Here is a 21,504-nt window from a genome sequence, read left to right as displayed (position 1 = left end):
GGCAGACAGAATAGTGATGGTGGAACTGGGTAGACTTCTCATCGCACCAACTGCTGTGCTCAGGCCGACCTCCCAACCAATGTAACGCCCTCACCTCCTCCACCCATTACAGGCATGACCCCCCCCCCCCCCCCCAGACCATAAGATATAGCCCCCACCTTCTCCAAACATTAGACGCCGCCACCCCCCTCCCCACCCTTTCCCATACAAGAACACAGGACAGATTTCTTTCATTCAGGAGATTTATTCCCAAAATTTGGATTTAAAAATGATAGAAAAACACGTTAAAAAAAACAAAACAAATGAAGAAAAAAAAAAAAAAAAAAAACACGACAACCCCCCACCCCCAAAATCAGCGAACCCTTCCCCCTTCCCCACAACACACAAGGACTTTTTCCCCACCCTGCAGATCATCCAACCCCTCTGGCACCCACATCAGGTTACCAATGATCGGCAAATTACTGGCTCCTCCCGATAGAACCAATCGGACACACAGCCCCATACCGGACCCCTCCATCAGGACCAATCAGACACACAGCCCCATACTGGACCCCTCCATCAGGACAAGACACACAGCCCCATACCGGACCCCTCCATCAGGACCAATCAGACACACAGCCCCATACTGGACCCCTCCATCAGGACAAGACACACAGCCCCATACCGGACCCCTCCATCAGGACCAATCAGACACACAGCCCCATACCGGACCCCTCCATCAGGACCAATCAGACACACAGCCCCATACCGGACCCCTCCATCAGGACCAGACACACAGCCCCATACCGGACCCCTCCATCAGGACCAATCAGACACACAGCCCCATACCGGACCCCTCCGCTGTCCCTGCATCAGGACCAATCAGACACACAGCCCCATACTGGACCCCTCCATCAGGACAAGACACACAAGCCCCATACCCATACCAGCCCCCACCGCTGTCCCTGCATCCGGACTATCAAGTGTTAGACCAGAGAGGAGACTTACAAATCAGGACTTCCCACTCAAAAATACGGCCTTCTGGCAGAGGGTGTGGATGGCTGTCGGACTGCCTACAGACCATGCACTACCTCTGCACTCTGGAAGTTCCATATGTCACATCAGTATATGAGGGACTATTGTGGCCCTTGGGACAGTTCTCTGGCTCAAGATGCTCTTTTCCCTCTCTAACCAGCAATGCAACTCTTCCTGGGAGACATTACTTCACACTTCTGCGGGAGGCAACCCAAAGGAGCTCCGCGGGAGGCAACCCAACCCAAAAGGAGCTCCGCGGGAAGCAACCCAACCCAAAGGAGCTCCGCGGGAGGCAACCCAACCCAAAGGAGCTCCGCGGGAGGCAACCCAACCCAAAGGAGCTCCGCGGGAGGCAACCCAACCCAAAAGGAGCTCCGCGGGAAGCAACCCAACCCAAAGGAGCTCCGCGGGAAGCAACCCAACCCAAAGGAGCTCCGCGGGAAGCAACCCAACCCAAAGGAGCTCCGCGGGAGGCAACCCAACCCAAAGGAGCTCCGCGGGAGGCAACCCAACCCAAAGGAGCTCCGCGGGAGGCAACCCAAGGACCACAGCTTCTTTTCGGTGCTTTGTGCACCCCTGCCCTCTTGTGGCCATGGCAGAATATTGCAATTCATTCATATCCCTCAGTGTGAACTACTAAAATTTCATTATTATCAAAAAGATGATATTTCTGTTACATTTAGAGTAAAACAAGGCCACAGTCAGCCGTCACCACATGGAAGCAGCTGTGATATTACTGAACGTGTTGCCCTAAACTGACCAATGAGTAAGCATCGTCACCCAGTAACTGGAGAGGTTTAATCGTTCCCCCATCCTGAGCCCGGACTTACTACAGGTAACATAAGCATGATATCGGATCCCAATCACTAATCAATAAATACCTAAAATATAAGATTTCTGGAAAGCATTGTTCCTGGCTCATTGGAGACCAGCGGAAGGCACCAAGTCTGAGAATTATAAATAACAAACCACATGTAAAGCCCACGCCTGTCCCCATTCTACTACACAAGCGGCGTCACACGCATGCGCACAGAGACAGACACACACACACAGACATACACAGACACGCAGTCACCCCCCCCCCGTCACCCCGCCCCGGGAGTCAGACATCTGGGGAGAAGGGTTTCCTCTGGATAGGTGAAAGGCCACAGCAGAGAAGAGGACGGGCGGCCTCCCCGCACAGGAGACTCACACCAGGAAGGAGGAAGTTTGCTGGAAGTTTTTCTGAAATAAAAAAAATGGTGTCATTACATCATTGCGGCTTCATAGAAGATCAAGGAAATCCTTTGATTGGAGTCCATTGAGGGGACCAGAAATTCTGATACTGTTGGGTTATACTGTATGACCAGAAGGGGGCAGGACCCCGCGTCCCTCAATGCAACCAGAGGGGGGCGGGACCTCCACAAGGGGCTTGGAGAGGTGGTGGTGGAGACTACAAGGGAAAGTGTCAGCAGGAGGCAGAGAAACAGCAGTACACTGATCTTTCCTAGTGAAAAGGCGTGTGTGTGGGAGGGCGTGTGAGCACAAAGTCTTGGAAGACATTCAGGCTTGGCTGTGCCGACACATCCCTTTGCAAAGGCTCCCAGGCAAGGGAGCTCCTCCCCCTCCAACAGCCAAGGATCCTGGGCAAGGGAGCTCCTCCCCCTCCAACAGCCAAGGATCCTGGGCAAGGGAGCTCCTCCCCCTCCAACAGCCAAGGATCCTGGGCAAGGGAGCTCCTCCCCCTCCAACAGCCAAGGATCCTGGGCAAGGGAGCTCCTCCCCCCTCCAACAGCCAAGGATCCTGGGCAAGGGAGCTCCTCCCCTTCCAACAGCCAAGGATCCTGGGCAAGGGAGATCCTCCCCCTCCAACAGCCAAGGATCCTGGGCAAGGGAGCTCCTCCAACAGCCAAAGATCCTGGGCAAGGGAGCTCCTCCAACAGCCAAGGATCCTGGGCAAGGGAGCTCCTCCAACAGCCAAGGATCCTGGGCAAGGGAGCTCCTCCAACAGCCAAGGATCCTGGGCAAGGGAGCTCCTCCTCCTCCAACAGCCAAGGATCCTGGGCAAGGGAGCTCCTCCCCCCCTCCAACAGCCAAGGATCCTGGGCAAGGGAGATCCTCCAGCCCAGTGGGGTTCAGCCTCCAGAGTCAAGCCGATGAATCTCCTAAAACCAAGATCAGGTCAACTGTTCTCATGCCCATCCTGAATCCATGTTGTGATGCTGGGAATTTGTCAGGGTCCAATCCTCCTCCAGGTGTCAGGATAACCCGACAGCATCTGAATTCCCGTGTCCCTCAATGGACAAGAAAGAATAAAAAAAAAAAAAAAGTTTACAACACCAGGCCACCCATCGCCCAACAAACCCCCCCCCCCCCCCCGGGGCCACCCATCGACCAACAACCCCCACAACTCACCATTCTGGACGGGTACTAGCAGAGCCCAATGATGGGCTGAGCACCATCTCTGGCCGTATAATGAGAGTCGGTCGTATTATACAGAATTCAGAGATGAATCGCCAAGAGATCGGTGAGCACTTCAGTCTGCTGGACTCCGCCCATAACTGGAAGTCCACCCCATTATAACCCCTCCCCATTACACACAAAGCAATCCCGGCTGTACTTACATCACTCCGCGTCTCTGACGGCTGACTGTAGATGACTTTCTTACTGCAAGAAACAGAGCAGAGCGTGAGAAGGGCGACCCCAGGAGATGGACACTGCGCTAGCAGGGCGCGACCCCCGGGAGGTGGACAGGGGGGACACTGCGCCAGCAGGGCGCGACCCCCGGGAGGTGGACAAGGGGGACACTGCGCCAGCAGGGCGCGACCCCCGGGAGGTGGACAAGGGGGACACTGCGCCAGCAGGGCGCGACCCCCGGGAGGTGGACAAGGGGGACACTGCGCCAGCAGGGCGCGACCCCCGGGAGGTGGACAGGGGGGGACACTGCGCTAGCAATGCGAGCAGGATGACAGTATTGGGTGTGAATAGAGCGACACCCAGAGGTGACAAAGTGAACAGAGAAAGCAAAGTGTGAGCAGGGGGGACACCCGGAGGCAGGAAGGTGACACATAGGATGATGGGGGGGAGGGGGAGTTACACAGAGGAGGGGGGGTGTAACACAGAAGGAGGACCGGTGGCACGCTCCAGTAAGTATCCACTTACTTGTCTTTCTCTGAAATAAAAAGGAAAAAAAGAAAAAACAATTAGAAATGTATCTCATTATGTTACAAACACCCCAAACTACACCATAATACCCCCCCCCCCCAAACCACCCCTCACACACCCCCCTACATCACTACTGCCCCCCTCTGTAGGAGTTGGTAGTGTTACAGGAGGAGGTGATTGGTTCTTCTGGTACTCTGGTCCCCTCCCCAATTAAATCAGTGAGTGGAGCGGACCAATCACTACAGAGGAGCCCCACCCTCCCCCCTCCCCTGCAGAGCCGCCGGATACTCACTGCCGATGTATCCCCGCTGATAGGCGAACCAGACAGCGAATGCGATGAGTCCAAGGATCAGGAGGCTGACGATGACGGCGGCGACAATCCCTCCAACGTTCACGTCCTCTGCGGGGTACAAGAAGAACGGGGTCAGGGGGGAGCTGGGACACAAGTACAGCACATCCCCCGCAGGTCCCACACTGAAGAACGGGGTCAGGGCGGAGCTGGGACACAAGTACAGCACATCCCCCGCAGGTCCCACACTGAAGAACGGGGTCAGGGCGGAGCTGGGACACAAGTACAGCACATCCCCCGCAGGTCCCACACTGAAGAACGGGGTCAGGGCGGAGCTGGGACACAAGTACAGCACATCCCCCGCAGGTCCCATACTGAAGAACGGGATCAGGGCGGAGCTGGGACACAAGTACAGCACATCCCCCGCAGTTCCCACACTGAAGAACGGGGTCAGGGCGGAGCTTGGACACAAGTACAGAACATCCCCCGCAGGTCCCACACTGAAGAACGGGGTCAGGGCGGAGCTGGGACACAAGTACAGCACATCCCCCGCAGGTCCCACACTGAAGAACGGGGTCAGGGCGGAGCTGGGACACAAGTACAGCACATCCCCCGCAGTTCCCACACTGAAGAACGGGGTCAGGGCGGAGCTGGGACACAAGTACAGCACATCCCCCGCAGGTCCCATACTGAAGAACGGGGTCAGGGCGGAGCTGGGACACAAGTACAGCACATCCCCCGCAGTTCCCACACTGAAGAACGGGGTCAGGGCGGAGCTGGGACACAAGTACAGCACATCCCCCGCAGTTCCCACACTGAAGAACGGGGTCAGGGCGGAGCTGGGACACAAGTACAGCACATCCCCCGCAGTTCCCACACTGAAGAACGGGGTCAGGGCGGAGCTGGGACACAAGTACAGCACATCCCCCGCAGGTCCCATACTGAAGAACGGGGTCAGGGCGGAGCTGGGACACAAGTACAGCACATCCCCCGCAGGTCCCACACTGAAGAACGGGGTCAGGGCGGAGCTGGGACACAAGTACAGCACATCCCCCGCAGGTCCCACACTGAAGAACGGGGGCAGGGCGGAGCTGGGACACAAGTACAGCACATCCCCCGCAGGTCCCACACTGAAGAACGGGGTCAGGGCGGAGCTGGGACACAAGTACAGCACATCCCCCACAGGTCCCACACTGAAGAACGGGGTCAGGGCGGAGCTGGGACACAAGTACAGCACATCCCCCGCAGGTCCCATACTGAAGAACGGGGTCAGGGCGGAGCTGGGACACAAGTACAGCACATCCCCCGCAGGTCCCACACTGAAGAACGGGGTCAGGGCGGAGCTGGGACACAAGTACAGCACATCCCCCGCAGGTCCCACACTGAAGAACGGGGTCAGGGCGGAGCTGGGACACAAGTACAGCACATCCCCCGCAGGTCCCACACTGAAGAACGGGGTCAGGGCGGAGCTGGGACACAAGTACAGCACATCCCCCACAGGTCCCACACTGAAGAACGGGGTCAGGGCGGAGCTGGGACACGAGTACAGCACATCCCCCGCAGGTCCCACACTGAAGAACGGGGTCAGGGCGGAGCTGGGACACAAGTACAGCACATCCCCCGCAGGTCCCACACTGAAGAACGGGGTCAGGGCGGAGCTGGGACACAAGTACAGCACATCCCCCGCAGGTCCCACACTGAAGAACGGGGTCAGGGCGGAGCTGGGACACAAGTACAGCACATCCCCCGCAGTTCCCACACTGAAGAACGGGGTCAGGGCGGAGCTGGGACACAAGTACAGCACATCCCCCGCAGGTCCCACACTGAAGAACGGGGTCAGGGCGGAGCTGGGACACAAGTACAACACATCCCCCGCAGTTCCCACACTTACTGATTGCCACCTGGACCGGCTCCGAGGTTCGCTTCCCCTCAGAATTCTCTGCCTGGCAGGAATATTGTGCGACGTCCGCCTGCGTCACCGGACTGATCCGCTGCAAGATGAACAAAGCGCGTCATGAGATCTGTACACGAGCGACTGGACCCCAATACCGTGCAGTCATGTGAGAAAGTAAGTACACCCCCCCTCCAAGTCACTGGACAGGCAAACACTCCATCATCACACAATCATTGCAGAGAGACGATCATTATTACATTGTATATAGATAAAAGATCTACACATCCAATACTGGAAGAGCTCCGCCCCTCATTATGAAGTCCCACCCACCAACCACACCCCCTAGTGATGACATCACACAGCACAGGGGGAAAGACACCCCACATGTGTCAGTGTGAAGAGCGCCCCCCACAGGACAAAGACAACACTGCACACAGGTAGGGAATGTAAGGACACCCGAGGACCGAGATCCATGAAGAGCTGCAGAGGATTCAACAATAATCAGCCGAGGACCCCCCAACCTGGAGATGGACCCGCCCTGTTCTACATAAAACCTGAGGGTCCTCATCCTGTGTGTCCCCCACTGACAGAACACCCGAGGGTCCTCATCCTGTGTGCCCCCCTACCCCCGACAGAACACCTGAGGGTCCTCATCCTGTGTGCCCCCCTACCCCCGACAGAACACCTGAGGGTCCTCATCCTGTGTGCCCCCCTCCCCCACTGACAGAACACCTGAGGGTCCTCATCCTGTGTGTCCCCCACTGACAGAACACCTGAGGGTCCTCATCCTGTGTGCCCCCCTACAGAACACCTGAGGGTCCTCATCCTGTGTGCCCCCCCACTGACAGAACACCCGAGGGTCCTCATCCTGTGTGCCCCCCTACCCCCGACAGAACACCTGAGGGTCCTCATCCTGTGTGCCCCCCCACTGACAGAACACCCGAGGGTCCTCATCCTGTGTGTCCCCCACTGACAGAACACCTGAGGGTCCTCATCCTGTGTGCCCCCCTACAGAACACCTGAGGGTCCTCATCCTGTGTGCCCCCCCACTGACAGAACACCCGAGGGTCCTCATCCTGTGTGCCCCCCTACCCCCGACAGAACACCTGAGGGTCCTCATCCTGTGTGCCCCCCTACCCCCGACAGAACACCTGAGGGTCCTCATCCTGTGTGCCCCCCCCCCCACTGACAGAACACCTGAGGGTCCTCATCCTGTGTGCCCCCCCCCCCACTGACAGAACACCTGAGGGTCCTCATCCTGTGTGCCCCCTCCTCCACTGACAGAACACCTGAGGGTCCTCATCCTGGGTGCCCCCCCACTGACAGAACACCTGAGGGTCCTCATCCTGGGTGCCCCCCCACTGACAGAACACCTGAGGGTCCTCATCCTGTGTGCCCCCCTACAGAACACCTGAGGGTCCTCATCCTGTGTGCCCCCCCACTGACAGAACACCTGAGGGTCCTCATCCTGTGTGCCCCCCACTGACAGAACACCTGAGGGTCCTCATCCTGGGTGCCCCCCCACTGACAGAACACCTGAGGGTCCTCATCCTGTGTGCCCCCCTACCCCCGACAGAACACCTGAGGGTCCTCATCCTGTGTGCCCCCCTACAGAACACCTGAGGGTCCTCATCCTGTGTGCCCCCCCACTGACAGAACACCTGAGGGTCCTCATCCTGTGTGCCCCCCACTGACAGAACACCTGAGGGTCCTCATCCTGGGTGCCCCCCCACTGACAGAACACCTGAGGGTCCTCATCCTGGGTGCCCCCCCACTGACAGAACACCTGAGGGTCCTCATCCTGTGTGCCCCCCTACCCCCGACAGAACACCTGAGGGTCCTCATCCTGTGTGCCCCCCTACCCCCCACTGACAGAACACCTGAGGGTCCTCATCCTGTGTGCCCCCCCACTGACAGAACACCTGAGGGTCCTCATCCTGTGTGCCCCCCCACTGAACACCTGAGGGTCCTCATCCTGTGTGCCCCCCCGACAGAACACCTGAGGGTCCTCATCCTGTGTGCCCCCCTACAGAACACCTGAGGGTCCTCATCCTGGGTGCCCCCCTACCCTACTGAACACCTGAGGGTCCTCACCCTGTGTGCCCCCCTACAGAACACCTGAGGGTCCTCATCCTGTGTGCCCCCCTACAGAACACCTGAAGGTCCTCATCCTGTGTGCCCCCCTCCACTGAACACCTGAAGGTCCTCATCCTGTGTGTGCCCCCACTGACAGAACACCTGAGGGTCCTCATCCTGGGTGCCCCCCCACTGACAGAACACCTGAGGGTCCTCATCCTGTGTGACCCCCCACTGACAGAACACCTGAGGGTCCTCATCCTGTGTGACCCCCCACTGACAGAACACCTGAGGGTCCTCATCCTGTGTGACCCCCCACTGACAGAACACCTGAGGGTCCTCATCCTGTGTGACCCCCCACTGACAGAACACCTGAGGGTCCTCATCCTGTGTGCCCCCCTACAGAACACCTGAGGGTCCTCATCCTGTGTGCCCCCCCCCCCCCACTGACAGAACACCTGAGGGTCCTCATCCTGTGTGCCCCCCCCCACTGACAGAACACCTGAGGGTCCTCATCCTATGTGCCCCCCCCACTGACAGAACACCTGAGGGTCCTCATCCTGTGTGCCCCCCCCCACTGACAGAACACCTGAGGGTCCTCATCCTGTGTGACCCCCCACTGACAGAACACCTGAGGGTCCTCATCCTATGTGCCCCCCCCCCCCACTGACAGAACACCTGAGGGTCCTCATCCTGTGTGCCCCCCTCCTCCACTGACAGAACACCTGAGGGTCCTCATCCTGTGTGCCCCCCTACCCCCACTGACAGAACACCTGAGGGTCCTCATCCTGTGTGCCCCCCACTGACAGAACACCTGAGGGTCCTCATCCTGTGTGTGTGCCCCCCTCCCCCACTGAACACCTGAGGGTCCTCATCCTGTGTGCCCCCCTACCCTACTGAACACCTGAGGGTCCTCATCCTGTGTGCCCCCCTCCACTGACAGAACACCTGAGGGTCCTCATCCTGTGTGTGTGCCCCCCTCCCTCCACTGAACACCCGAGGGTCCTCATCCTGTGTGCCCCCCTCCCACTGAACACCGGAGGGTCCTCATCCTGTGTGCCCCCCTCCACTGAACACCGGAGGGTCCTCATCCTGTGTGCCCCCCTCCCCCACTGACAGAACACCTAAAGGTCCTCATCCTGTGTGTGCCCCCCCCCCCTGACAGAACACCTGAGGGTCCTCATCCTGTGTGCCCCCCCACTGACAGAACACCCGAGGGTCCTCATCCTGTGTGCCCCCCTCCCCTACTGAACACCCGAGGGTCCTCATCCTGTGTGCCCCCCTCCCCCACTGACAGAACACCTGAGGGTCCTCATCCTGTGTGCCCCCCTACCTCTGACAGAACACCTGAGGGTCCTCATCCTGTGTGCCCCCTCCTCCACTGAACACCTGAGGGTCCTCATCCTGTGTGTGCCCCCCCCTGACAGAACCCCTGAGGGTCTTCATCCTGTGTGCCCCCCTACCTCTGACAGAACACCTGAGGGTCCTCATCCTGTGTGCCCCCCTACCCACTGACAGAACACCTGAGGGTCCTCATCCTGTGTGTGTCCCCCTCCTCCACTGAACACCTGAGGGTCCTCATCCTGTGTGTGCCCCCCCCTGACAGAACCCCTGAGGGTCTTCATCCTGTGTGCCCCCCTACCTCTGACAGAACACCTGAGGGTCCTCATCCTGTGTGCCCCCCTACCCACTGACAGAACACCTGAGGGTCCTCATCCTGTGTGCCCCCCTACCCCTGAGGGTCCTCATCCTGTGTGCCCCCCTACCCCCGACAGAACACCTGAGGGTCCTCATCCTGTGTGCCCCCCTACCCCTGAGGGTCCTCATCCTGTGTGCCCCCCTACCCCCGACAGAACACCTGAAGGCCCTCATCCTGGGTGCCCCCCTCCTCCACTGAACACCTGTTGGCCCTCATCCTGTGTGCCCCCCTCCCCCACAGAACACCTGAAGGTCCTCATCCTGTGTGCCCCCCTCCCCCCACTGACAGGTCTCCCTTGAACACCTCCCGATGCAGAGCTCCCTCTCCTGGAGACATCTGCTGACAGTAAATCCACCTGCCAATCTTCCCCTCCTATGAGGACCGCGGACAAAGCGGGATCGTGAAGCTCCACTCAGGAGAGGAAGAGATCCGCTTCCTTCCGGGCCGCCCTACTTCTCGTGCTTCCTTGGGTTATGCAAGGCACAGCCATGGTGGTGTCATGAGTAAGTGCAGCGATAGTGTGAAACGCGTTGACCTTTTCTCCAGGCTCCCACTGGGTCCTAGTGCTGCATTCCGGCGATTTTATGGATATCAGAGAGTGCAGACACCATCCGGACTCTTGAGTTTTCCATACATGCAGTTCTATGATCTGGGCGGGCACCCGTAGGAGAGAGAGGTTGAAGGCCATCAGAGGTGGACCCCCCTTGAGCACTATACCGATCCCTGATCTATACCTAGTACAGGGGATGGGTCACTATAGCGATCCCTGATCTATACCTAGTACAGTGGATGGGTCACTATACCGATCCCTGATCTATACCTAGTACAGGAGATGGGTCACTATACCGATCCCTGATCTATACCTAGTACAGTGGATGGGTCACTATAGCGATCCCTGATCTATACCTAGTACAGGAGATGGGTCACTATACCGATCCCTGATCTATACCTAGTACAGTGGATGGGTCACTATAGCGATCCCTGATCTATACCTAGTACAGGAGATGGGTCACTATACCGATCCCTGATCTATACCTAGTACAGTGGATGGGTCACTATACCGATCTCTGATCTATACCTAGTACAGTGGATGGGTCACTATACCGATCCCTGATCTATACCTAGTACAGTGGATGGGTCACTATAGCGATCCCTGATCTATACCTAGTACAGGGGATGAGTCACTATAGCGATCCCTGATCTATACCTAGTACAGGGGATGGGTCACTATACCGATCCCTGATCTATACCTAGTGCAGTGGATGGGTCACTATACCGATGCCTGATCTATACCTAGTACAGTGGATGGGTCACTATACCGATCCCTGATCTATACCTAGTACAGGGGATGGGTCACTATAGCGATCCCTGATCTATACCTTGTACAGGGGATGGGTCACTATACCGATCCCTGATCTATACCTAGTACAGTGGATGGGTCACTATAGCGATCCCTGATCTATACCTAGTACAGGAGATGGGTCACTATACCGATCCCTGATCTATACCTAGTACAGTGGATGGGTCACTATAGCGATCCCTGATCTATACCTAGTACAGTGGATGGGTCACTATACCGATCCCTGATCCATACCTAGTACAGTGGATGGGTCACTATAGCGATCCCTGATCTATACCTAGTACAGGGGATGGGTCACTATAGCGATCCCTGATCTATACCTAGTACAGTAAATGGGTCACTATTCCGATCCCTGATCTATACCTAGTACAGTGGATGGGTCACTATAGTGATCCCTGATCTATACCTAGTACAGGGGATGGGTCACTATACCGATCCCTGATCTATACCTAGTACAGTGGATGGGTCACTATAGCGATCCCTGATCTATACCTAGTACAGTGGATGGGTCACTATAGCGATCCCTGATCTATACCTAGTACAGGGGATGGGTCACTATAGCGATGCCTGATCTATACCTAGTACAGGGGATGGGTCACTATAGCGATCCCTGATCTATACCTAGTACAGGGGATGGGTCACTATAGCGATCCCTGATCTATACCCAGTACAGTAGATGGGTCACTATAGCGATCCCTGATCCATACCTAGTACAGTGGATGGGTCACTATAGCGATCCCTGATCTATACCTAGTACAGGGGATGGGTCACTATAGCGATCCCTGATCTATACCTAGTACAGGGGATGGGTCACTATACCGATCCCTGATCCATACCTAGTACAGTGGATGGGTCACTATACCGATCCCTGATCTATACCTAGTACAGTGGATGGGTCACTATACCGATCTCTGATCTATACCTAGTACAGGAGATGGGTCACTATACCGATCTCTGATCTATACCTAGTACAGGAGATGGGTCACTATAGCGATCCCTGATCTATACCTAGTACAGGAGATGGGTCACTATAGCGATCCCTGATCTATACCTAGTACAGGAGATGGGTCACTATACCGATCCCTGATCTATACCTAGTACAGTGGATGGGTCACTATAGCGATCCCTGATCTATACCTAGTACAGTGGATGGGTCACTATAGCGATCCCTGATCTATACCTAGTACAGTGGATGGGTCACTATACCGATCCCTGATCTATACGTAGTACAGGGGATGGGTCACTATAGCGATCCCTGATCTATACCTAGTACAGTGGATGGGTCACTATAGCGATCCCTGATCTATACCTAGTACAGGGGATGGGTCACTATAGCGATCCCTGATCTATACCTAGTACAGTGGATGGGTCACTATACCGATCCCTGATCTATACCTAGTACAGTGGATGGGTCACTATAGCGATCCCTGATCTATACCTTGTACAGGGGATGGGTCACTATACCGATCCCTGATCTATACCTAGTGCAGTGGATGGGTCACTATAGCGATCCCTGATCTATACCTAGTACAGGGGATGGGTCACTATAGCGATCCCTGATCTATACCTAGTACAGTGGATGGGTCACTATACCGATCCCTGATCTATACCTAGTATAGGGGATGGGTCACTATAGCGATCCCTGATCTATACCTAGTACAGTGGATGGGTCACTATAGCTATCCCTGATCTATACCTAGTACAGGGGATGGGTCACTATAGCTATCCCTGATCTATACCTAGTACAGTGGATGGGTCACTATAGCGATCCCTGATCTATACCTAGTACAGTGGATGGGTCACTATAGCGATCCCTGATCTATACCTAGTACAGGGGATGGGTCACTATAGCGATCCCTGATCTATACCTAGTACAGTGGATGGGTCACTATAGCGATCCCTGATCTATACCTAGTACAGGGGATGGGTCACTATACCGATCCCTGATCTATACCTAGTACAGGGGATGGGTCACTATAGCGATCCCTGATCTATACCTAGTACAGTGGATGGGTCACTATAGCGATCCCTGATCTATACCTAGTACAGGGGATGGGTCACTATAGCGATCCCTGATCTATACCTAGTACAGGAGATGGGTCACTATAGCGATCCCTGATCTATACCTAGTACAGGAGATGGGTCACTATAGCGATCCCTGATCTATACCTAGTACAGTGGATGGGTCACTATAGCGATCCCTGATCTATACCTAGTACAGGAGATGGGTCACTATACCGATCCCTGATCTATACCTAGTACAGTGGATGGGTCACTATAGCGATCCCTGATCTATACCTAGTACAGTGGATGGGTCACTATACCGATCTCTGATCTATACCTAGTACAGGAGATGGGTCACTATACCGATCTCTGATCTATACCTAGTACAGTGGATGGGTCACTATAGCGATCCCTGATCTATACCTAGTACAGGGGATGGGTCACTATAGCGATCCCTGATCTATACCTAGTACAGTAGATGGGTCACTATTCCGATCCCTGATCTATACCTAGTACAGTGGATGGGTCACTATAGTGATCCCTGATCTATACCTAGTACAGGGGATGGGTCACTATACCGATCCCTGATCTATACCTAGTACAGTGGATGGGTCACTATAGCGATCCCTGATCTATACCTAGTACAGGGGATGGGTCACTATAGCGATCCCTGATCTATACCTAGTACAGGGGATGGGTCACTATAGCGATGCCTGATCTATACCTAGTACAGGGGATGGGTCACTATAGCGATCCCTGATCTATACCTAGTACAGGGGATGGGTCACTATAGCGATCCCTGATCTATACCCAGTACAGTAGATGGGTCACTATAGCGATCCCTGATCCATACCTAGTACAGTGGATGGGTCACTATAGCGATCCCTGATCTATACCTAGTACAGGGGATGGGTCACTATAGCGATCCCTGATCTATACCTAGTACAGGGGATGGGTCACTATACCGATCCCTGATCCATACCTAGTACAGTGGATGGGTCACTATACCGATCCCTGATCTATACCTAGTACAGTGGATGGGTCACTATACCGATCTCTGATCTATACCTAGTACAGGAGATGGGTCACTATAGCGATCCCTGATCTATACCTAGTACAGTGGATGGGTCACTATAGCGATCCCTGATCTATACCTAGTACAGTGGATGGGTCACTATACCGATCCCTGATCTATACCTAGTACAGGGGATGGGTCACTATAGCGATCCCTGATCTATACCTAGTACAGTGGATGGGTCACTATAGCGATCCCTGATCTATACCTAGTACAGTGGATGGGTCACTATACCGATCCCTGATCTATACCTAGTACAGGGGATGGGTCACTATAGCGATCCCTGATCTATACCTAGTACAGGGGATGGGTCACTATAGCGATCCCTGATCTATACCTAGTACAGTGGATAGGTCACTATAGCGATCCCTGATCTATACCTAGTACAGGGGATGGGTCACTATAGCGATCCCTGATCTATACCTAGTACAGTGGATGGGTCACTATACCGATCCCTGATCTATACCTAGTACAGGAGATGGGTCACTATAGCGATCCCTGATCTATACCTAGTACAGGAGATGGGTCACTATAGCGATCCCTGATCTATACCTAGTACAGGGGATGGGTCACTATACCGATCCCTGATCTATACCTAGTATAGGGGATGGGTCACTATAGCGATCCCTGATCTATACCTAGTACAGTGGATGGGTCACTATAGCGATCCCTGATCTATACCTAGTACAGTGGATGGGTCACTATAGCGATCCCTGATCTATACCTTGTACAGTGGATGGGTCACTATACCGATCCCTGATCTATACCTAGTACAAAAGATGGGTCACTATAGCGATCCCTGATCTATACCTAGTACAGGGGATGGGTCACTATAGCTATCCCTGATCTATACCTAGTACAGTGGATGGGTCACTATAGCGATCCCTGATCTATACCTAGTACAGTGGATGGGTCACTATAGCGATCCCTGATCTATACCTAGTACAGGGGATGGGTCACTATAGCGATCCCTGATCTATACCTAGTACAGTGGATGGGTCACTATAGCGATCCCTGATCTATACCTAGTACAGGGGATGGGTCACTATACCGATCCCTGATCTATACCTAGTACAGGGGATGGGTCACTATAGCGATCCCTGATCTATACCTAGTACAGTGGATGGGTCACTATAGCGATCCCTGATCTATACCTAGTACAGGGGATGGGTCACTATAGCGATCCCTGATCTATACCTAGTACAGTGGATGGGTCACTATACCGATCCCTGATCTATACCTAGTACAGTGGATGGGTCACTATACCGATCCCTGATCTATACCTAGTACAGGGGATGGGTCACTATAGCGATCCCTGATCTATACCTAGTACAGTGGATGGGTCACTATACCGATCCCTGATCTATACCTAGTACAGGAGATGGGTCACTATAGCGATCCCTGATCTATACCTAGTACAGGAGATGGGTCACTATAGCGATCCCTGATCTATACCTAGTACAGGGGATGGGTCACTATACCGATCCCTGATCTATACCTAGTATAGGGGATGGGTCACTATAGCGATCCCTGATCTATACCTAGTACAGTGGATGGGTCACTATAGCGATCCCTGATCTATACCTAGTACAGTGGATGGGTCACTATAGCGATCCCTGATCTATACCTAGTACAGGGGATGGGTCACTATAGCGATCCCTGATCTATACCTAGTACAGTGGATGGGTCACTATACCGATCCCTGATCTATACCTAGTACAGTGGATGGGTCACTATAGCGATCCCTGATCTATACCTTGTACAGGGGATGGGTCACTATACCGATCCCTGATCTATACCTAGTGCAGTGGATGGGTCACTATAGCGATCCCTGATCTATACCTAGTACAGGGGATGGGTCACTATAGCGATCCCTGATCTATACCTAGTACAGTGGATGGGTCACTATACCGATCCCTGATCTATACCTAGTATAGGGGATGGGTCACTATAGCGATCCCTGATCTATACCTAGTACAGTGGATGGGTCACTATAGCTATCCCTGATCTATACCTAGTACAGGGGATGGGTCACTATAGCTATCCCTGATCTATACCTAGTACAGTGGATGGGTCACTATAGCGATCCCTGATCTATACCTAGTACAGTGGATGGGTCACTATAGCGATCCCTGATCTATACCTAGTACAGGGGATGGGTCACTATAGCGATCCCTGATCTATACCTAGTACAGTGGATGGGTCACTATAGCGATCCCTGATCTATACCTAGTACAGGGGATGGGTCACTATACCGATCCCTGATCTATACCTAGTACAGGGGATGGGTCACTATAGCGATCCCTGATCTATACCTAGTACAGTGGATGGGTCACTATAGCGATCCCTGATCTATACCTAGTACAGGGGATGGGTCACTATAGCGATCCCTGATCTATACCTAGTACAGGAGATGGGTCACTATAGCGATCCCTGATCTATACCTAGTACAGGAGATGGGTCACTATAGCGATCCCTGATCTATACCTAGTACAGTGGATGGGTCACTATAGCGATCCCTGATCTATACCTAGTACAGGAGATGGGTCACTATACCGATCCCTGATCTATACCTAGTACAGTGGATGGGTCACTATAGCGATCCCTGATCTATACCTAGTACAGTGGATGGGTCACTATACCGATCTCTGATCTATACCTAGTACAGGAGATGGGTCACTATACCGATCTCTGATCTATACCTAGTACAGTGGATGGGTCACTATAGCGATCCCTGATCTATACCTAGTACAGGGGATGGGTCACTATAGCGATCCCTGATCTATACCTAGTACAGTAAATGGGTCACTATTCCGATCCCTGATCTATACCTAGTACAGTGGATGGGTCACTATAGTGATCCCTGATCTATACCTAGTACAGGGGATGGGTCACTATACCGATCCCTGATCTATACCTAGTACAGTGGATGGGTCACTATAGCGATCCCTGATCTATACCTAGTACAGGGGATGGGTCACTATAGCGATCCCTGATCTATACCTAGTACAGGGGATGGGTCACTATAGCGATGCCTGATCTATACCTAGTACAGGGGATGGGTCACTATAGCGATCCCTGATCTATACCTAGTACAGGGGATGGGTCACTATAGCGATCCCTGATCTATACCCAGTACAGTAGATGGGTCACTATAGCGATCCCTGATCTATACCTAGTACAGGGGATGGGTCACTATACCGATCCCTGATCTATACCTAGTATAGGGGATGGGTCACTATAGCGATCCCTGATCTATACCTAGTACAGTGGATGGGTCACTATAGCGATCCCTGATCTATACCTAGTACAGTGGATGGGTCACTATAGCGATCCCTGATCTATACCTTGTACAGTGGATGGGTCACTATACCGATCCCTGATCTATACCTAGTACAAAAGATGGGTCACTATAGCGATCCCTGATCTATACCTAGTACAGGGGATGGGTCACTATAGCTATCCCTGATCTATACCTAGTACAGTGGATGGGTCACTATAGCGATCCCTGATCTATACCTAGTACAGTGGATGGGTCACTATAGCGATCCCTGATCTATACCTAGTACAGGGGATGGGTCACTATAGCGATCCCTGATCTATACCTAGTACAGTGGATGGGTCACTATAGCGATCCCTGATCTATACCTAGTACAGGGGATGGGTCACTATACCGATCCCTGATCTATACCTAGTACAGGGGATGGGTCACTATAGCGATCCCTGATCTATACCTAGTACAGTGGATGGGTCACTATAGCGATCCCTGATCTATACCTAGTACAGGGGATGGTCACTATAGCGATCCCTGATCTATACCTAGTACAGTGGATGGGTCACTATACCGATCCCTGATCTATACCTAGTACAGTGGATGGGTCACTATAGCGATCCCTGATCTATACCTAGTACAGGGGATGGGTCACTATAGCGATCCCTGATCTATACCTAGTACAGTGGATGGGTCACTATAGCGATCCCTGATCTATACCTAGTACAGGGAATGGGTCACTATAGCGATCCCTGATCTATACCTAGTACAGGAGATGGGTCACTATAGCGATCCCTGATCTATACCTAGTACAGTGGATGGTCAGTAACTGGTATATGGGTTTGCAGCTTACCAGCTGTCCAGTTGTGGCATCGATAGCGTAGCTGGAGTTCTGGAAGTTGGGGCTGTCCTTGGGGTTTGGGGGCATCAGGACACCATTCTTGTACCAGGTGAAGGTTGGCGGTGGGGAGGCGTCCGTCTCAATGCAGTAAAGGGTTGCCGTACCCCCGGTACTGACAGAAGTTGGTACCTGAGCGATGGGCACAGAGGGGGGAACTGAAGAAGAAGAACAGAGAGTGAGAGGTCATCCCAACCCGTCCTAGAAAGTCCCAGTACTGAGGTCACCAATCATCTTACCCAACACCACCAGCTGAGTCTTGTCCTGGAACAACTGCGGACTCCCGGAAACCATTCCAGTCACTTCACACGAATATTCCCCAGCGTCCTTCCGGGTCACCGAACTCAGCCGGAGGCCTTGTGGGAAGAAGGTCGCCCGGGTCTTATAGGGTGCTGAGGGAGAGACCAACATATGAATGGAGGATGAAGATCTGATACCTGGAGGACACCTCACCCGTCCCAATACAGATAATAGCGGGGGATTTATGATGGAAAACAACCCCCCACCCTGCGATTGTTGTGTGCCATCTCACCAATACCCCCCCTCCCCCCTTCACAAACTGTATCCATCGCATATCACCATCTTCCACCCCCCCCCCCACACATATGATTTATATCTGTCCCCTATATCCTCCTCCTCTTATTTATATTAGTGCCCTCACATGAAGATCCAACCCCCACCCCTTGATTTGTACATGCCTTCCTTCACCAATATCTCCCTCACCTCAATGATCTGTGCCCCCTCACAAATACCCCCCCCCCCCCATACACACAGTGATCTCTTCGCACCTCCTGACCCAGATTTGTGTCTAAAAATTTATCTGGGCAGGAGATGGAGGGGGTGATGGGTGACTTACCTGTCAGTGCCCCATCATAGTACACCAGGATGGCATCATTGCCGGACATGAACTTCCACTCCACACGCGGGTTCTGGTAAGAACTGGGAAAATTGCACGGGAACTCTGCATCTGAGGAGGAAGAGCACAGTATGAGTACACCAGACTGACACCCCATGGACAACTGCTGGCCACCCAGGAACCCCCAGTGTGCGCCACGCCGAGCCGGCCGCCCAGGAGCCCCCAGTGTGCCCCCCGCTGAGCCAGCCACCCAGGAGCCCCTGTGTGCCCCCCGCTGAGCCAGCCACCCAGGACCCCCAGTGTGCCCCCCCCCTCCGAGCCGGCCACCACGAGCCCCCAGTGTGCCCCCCCCGCCACGAGCCCCAGTGTGCCCCCCCGCCGAGCCGGCCGCCCAGGAACCCCCAGTGTGCGCCACGCCGAGCCGGCCGCCCAGGAGCCCCCCGCCACGAGCCCCCCCCTCCGAGCCGGCCACCACGAGCCCCAGTGTGCCCCCCCGCCACGAGCCCCAGTGTGCCCCCCCGCCAAGCCGGCCACCACGAGCCGGCCGCCAAGAGACCCAGTGTGCCCCCCCCGCCATGAGACCCAGTGTGCCCGCCAAGACCTGGCCGCCCTGAGACCCAGTGTGCCCCCCCCGCCATGAGACCCAGTGTGCCCGCCAAGACCTGGCCGCCCTGAGACCCAGTGTGCCCCCCCCGCCATGAGACCCAGTGTGCCCGCCAAGACCTGGCCGCCACGAGACCCAGTGTGCCCCCCCCCTGCCGAGCAGTTGCTTCAAAATAAGCAGAGGGTTTTGCTTGCACTATATGGTGTACAAGGCGTTCTGTGAATGGCGTCTGTGCCGGGTAAGTGACCCCCTGTGGTAATTATGCAGCAGCTCAGCATGGGACATGAAGACAGCCTGTTCATTGTAGTAGTGGAGACTACTACATTGAGTCTTCCCTTCCACAATGGTTCCAGCAGGTAGCAGGGTGGGTACCGAGGGGGGGGGGGGGGGCACTTTTCTGATTCTGGAGCCATTCTTACTTTAGAAGAGTCATTGTTGCTCCTCCCACCCATTACTGCCCAACATGAATGTGCAGGAGGTAGAGAGAACCACCAAGTGTCAGAACTACACCCCCCCCCCCTCAATCAAGGCTAGGCAGCATTGCCCCCCCCCCCCCAAATCAGAGTTCAGCAGCAAGCCCCCCCGCCCCTCAATCAAGGCTAGGCAGCATTCCCAGCCCCCCCCAAATCAGAGTTCAGCAGCAAGCCCCCCCCCCCTGCAGCTAACACAGACAAAGTCGTATCTTTTGTTATAAGAAAATAAATAAAAGTCTTACTGTTTCCTTCCTTCAGGTTGACGGGGGGGCTACACAGAACAGCGGTCCCTGCGGAGAGAAGAAGAGAAGATGATGAGTATGGAGGGGAGGGGGGGGGGTACAGGGACTGAAATCACAGCAAATCAGGGGGTGTGGGGAGAGTGCAGCGACAGGGATCACCCTGAACACACCATCCCCACTGTGAAACATGGTGGTGGCAGCATCATGTGGTGGGGATGCTTTTCTTCAGCAGGGACAGGGAAGCTGGTCAGAGTTGATGGACAATCTTAGAAGAAAACCTACGAAAGACATGAGACCGGGGGGGGGGGGGGGGGGGTGCACCTTCCAGCAGGACAACGACCCTAAAGTACAGCCAGACAGAGCTTGAGAAGAAGAATGGGCAGAAATGTCCCTCTCTAGATGGGCAAAGCTGGTAGAGACCCCCCCAAAAAAGACTTGTAGAGAAAGGGGGTTCTACAAAGTATTGACTCCGGGGGGCGCCATACAAATGCCCCCCCCCCCCACACTTTTCACATATTTATTTGTATCATTTTCCTTCCACTTCACAATTATGTGACACTTTGTGTCTCTCACATAAAATCCCAATAAAAGACATTTACAGGTTT

At 54.3% G+C, this 21,504-nt stretch overlaps 1 protein-coding gene across 1 annotated transcript; it reads right to left on the bottom strand.

Annotated features, from left to right (window-relative positions):
- Positions 1 to 1,669: 1,669 nt before the first annotated feature.
- Positions 1,670 to 21,005, bottom strand: F11R (F11 receptor; the record flags this gene model as incomplete). The annotated part of the gene is made up of 9 exons (XM_040334538.1): positions 1,670 to 2,238; positions 3,618 to 3,660; positions 4,156 to 4,165; positions 4,451 to 4,558; positions 6,339 to 6,438; positions 18,680 to 18,882; positions 18,964 to 19,116; positions 19,581 to 19,691; positions 20,900 to 21,005. Coding segments are annotated over 9 exons (870 nt in total), but the record flags the coding sequence as incomplete, so codon positions are not given.
- Positions 21,006 to 21,504: the final 499 nt, after the last annotated feature.

The sequence above is a fragment of the Rana temporaria genome, assembly GCF_905171775.1.
Source record: "Rana temporaria chromosome 13 unlocalized genomic scaffold, aRanTem1.1 scaffold_545_arrow_ctg1, whole genome shotgun sequence".
NCBI classification, from domain to species: domain Eukaryota; kingdom Metazoa; phylum Chordata; class Amphibia; order Anura; family Ranidae; genus Rana; species Rana temporaria.
The sequence above is the reverse complement of the archived record's forward strand: the minus strand, read 5'-3'. Positions and strand labels throughout refer to the sequence as shown.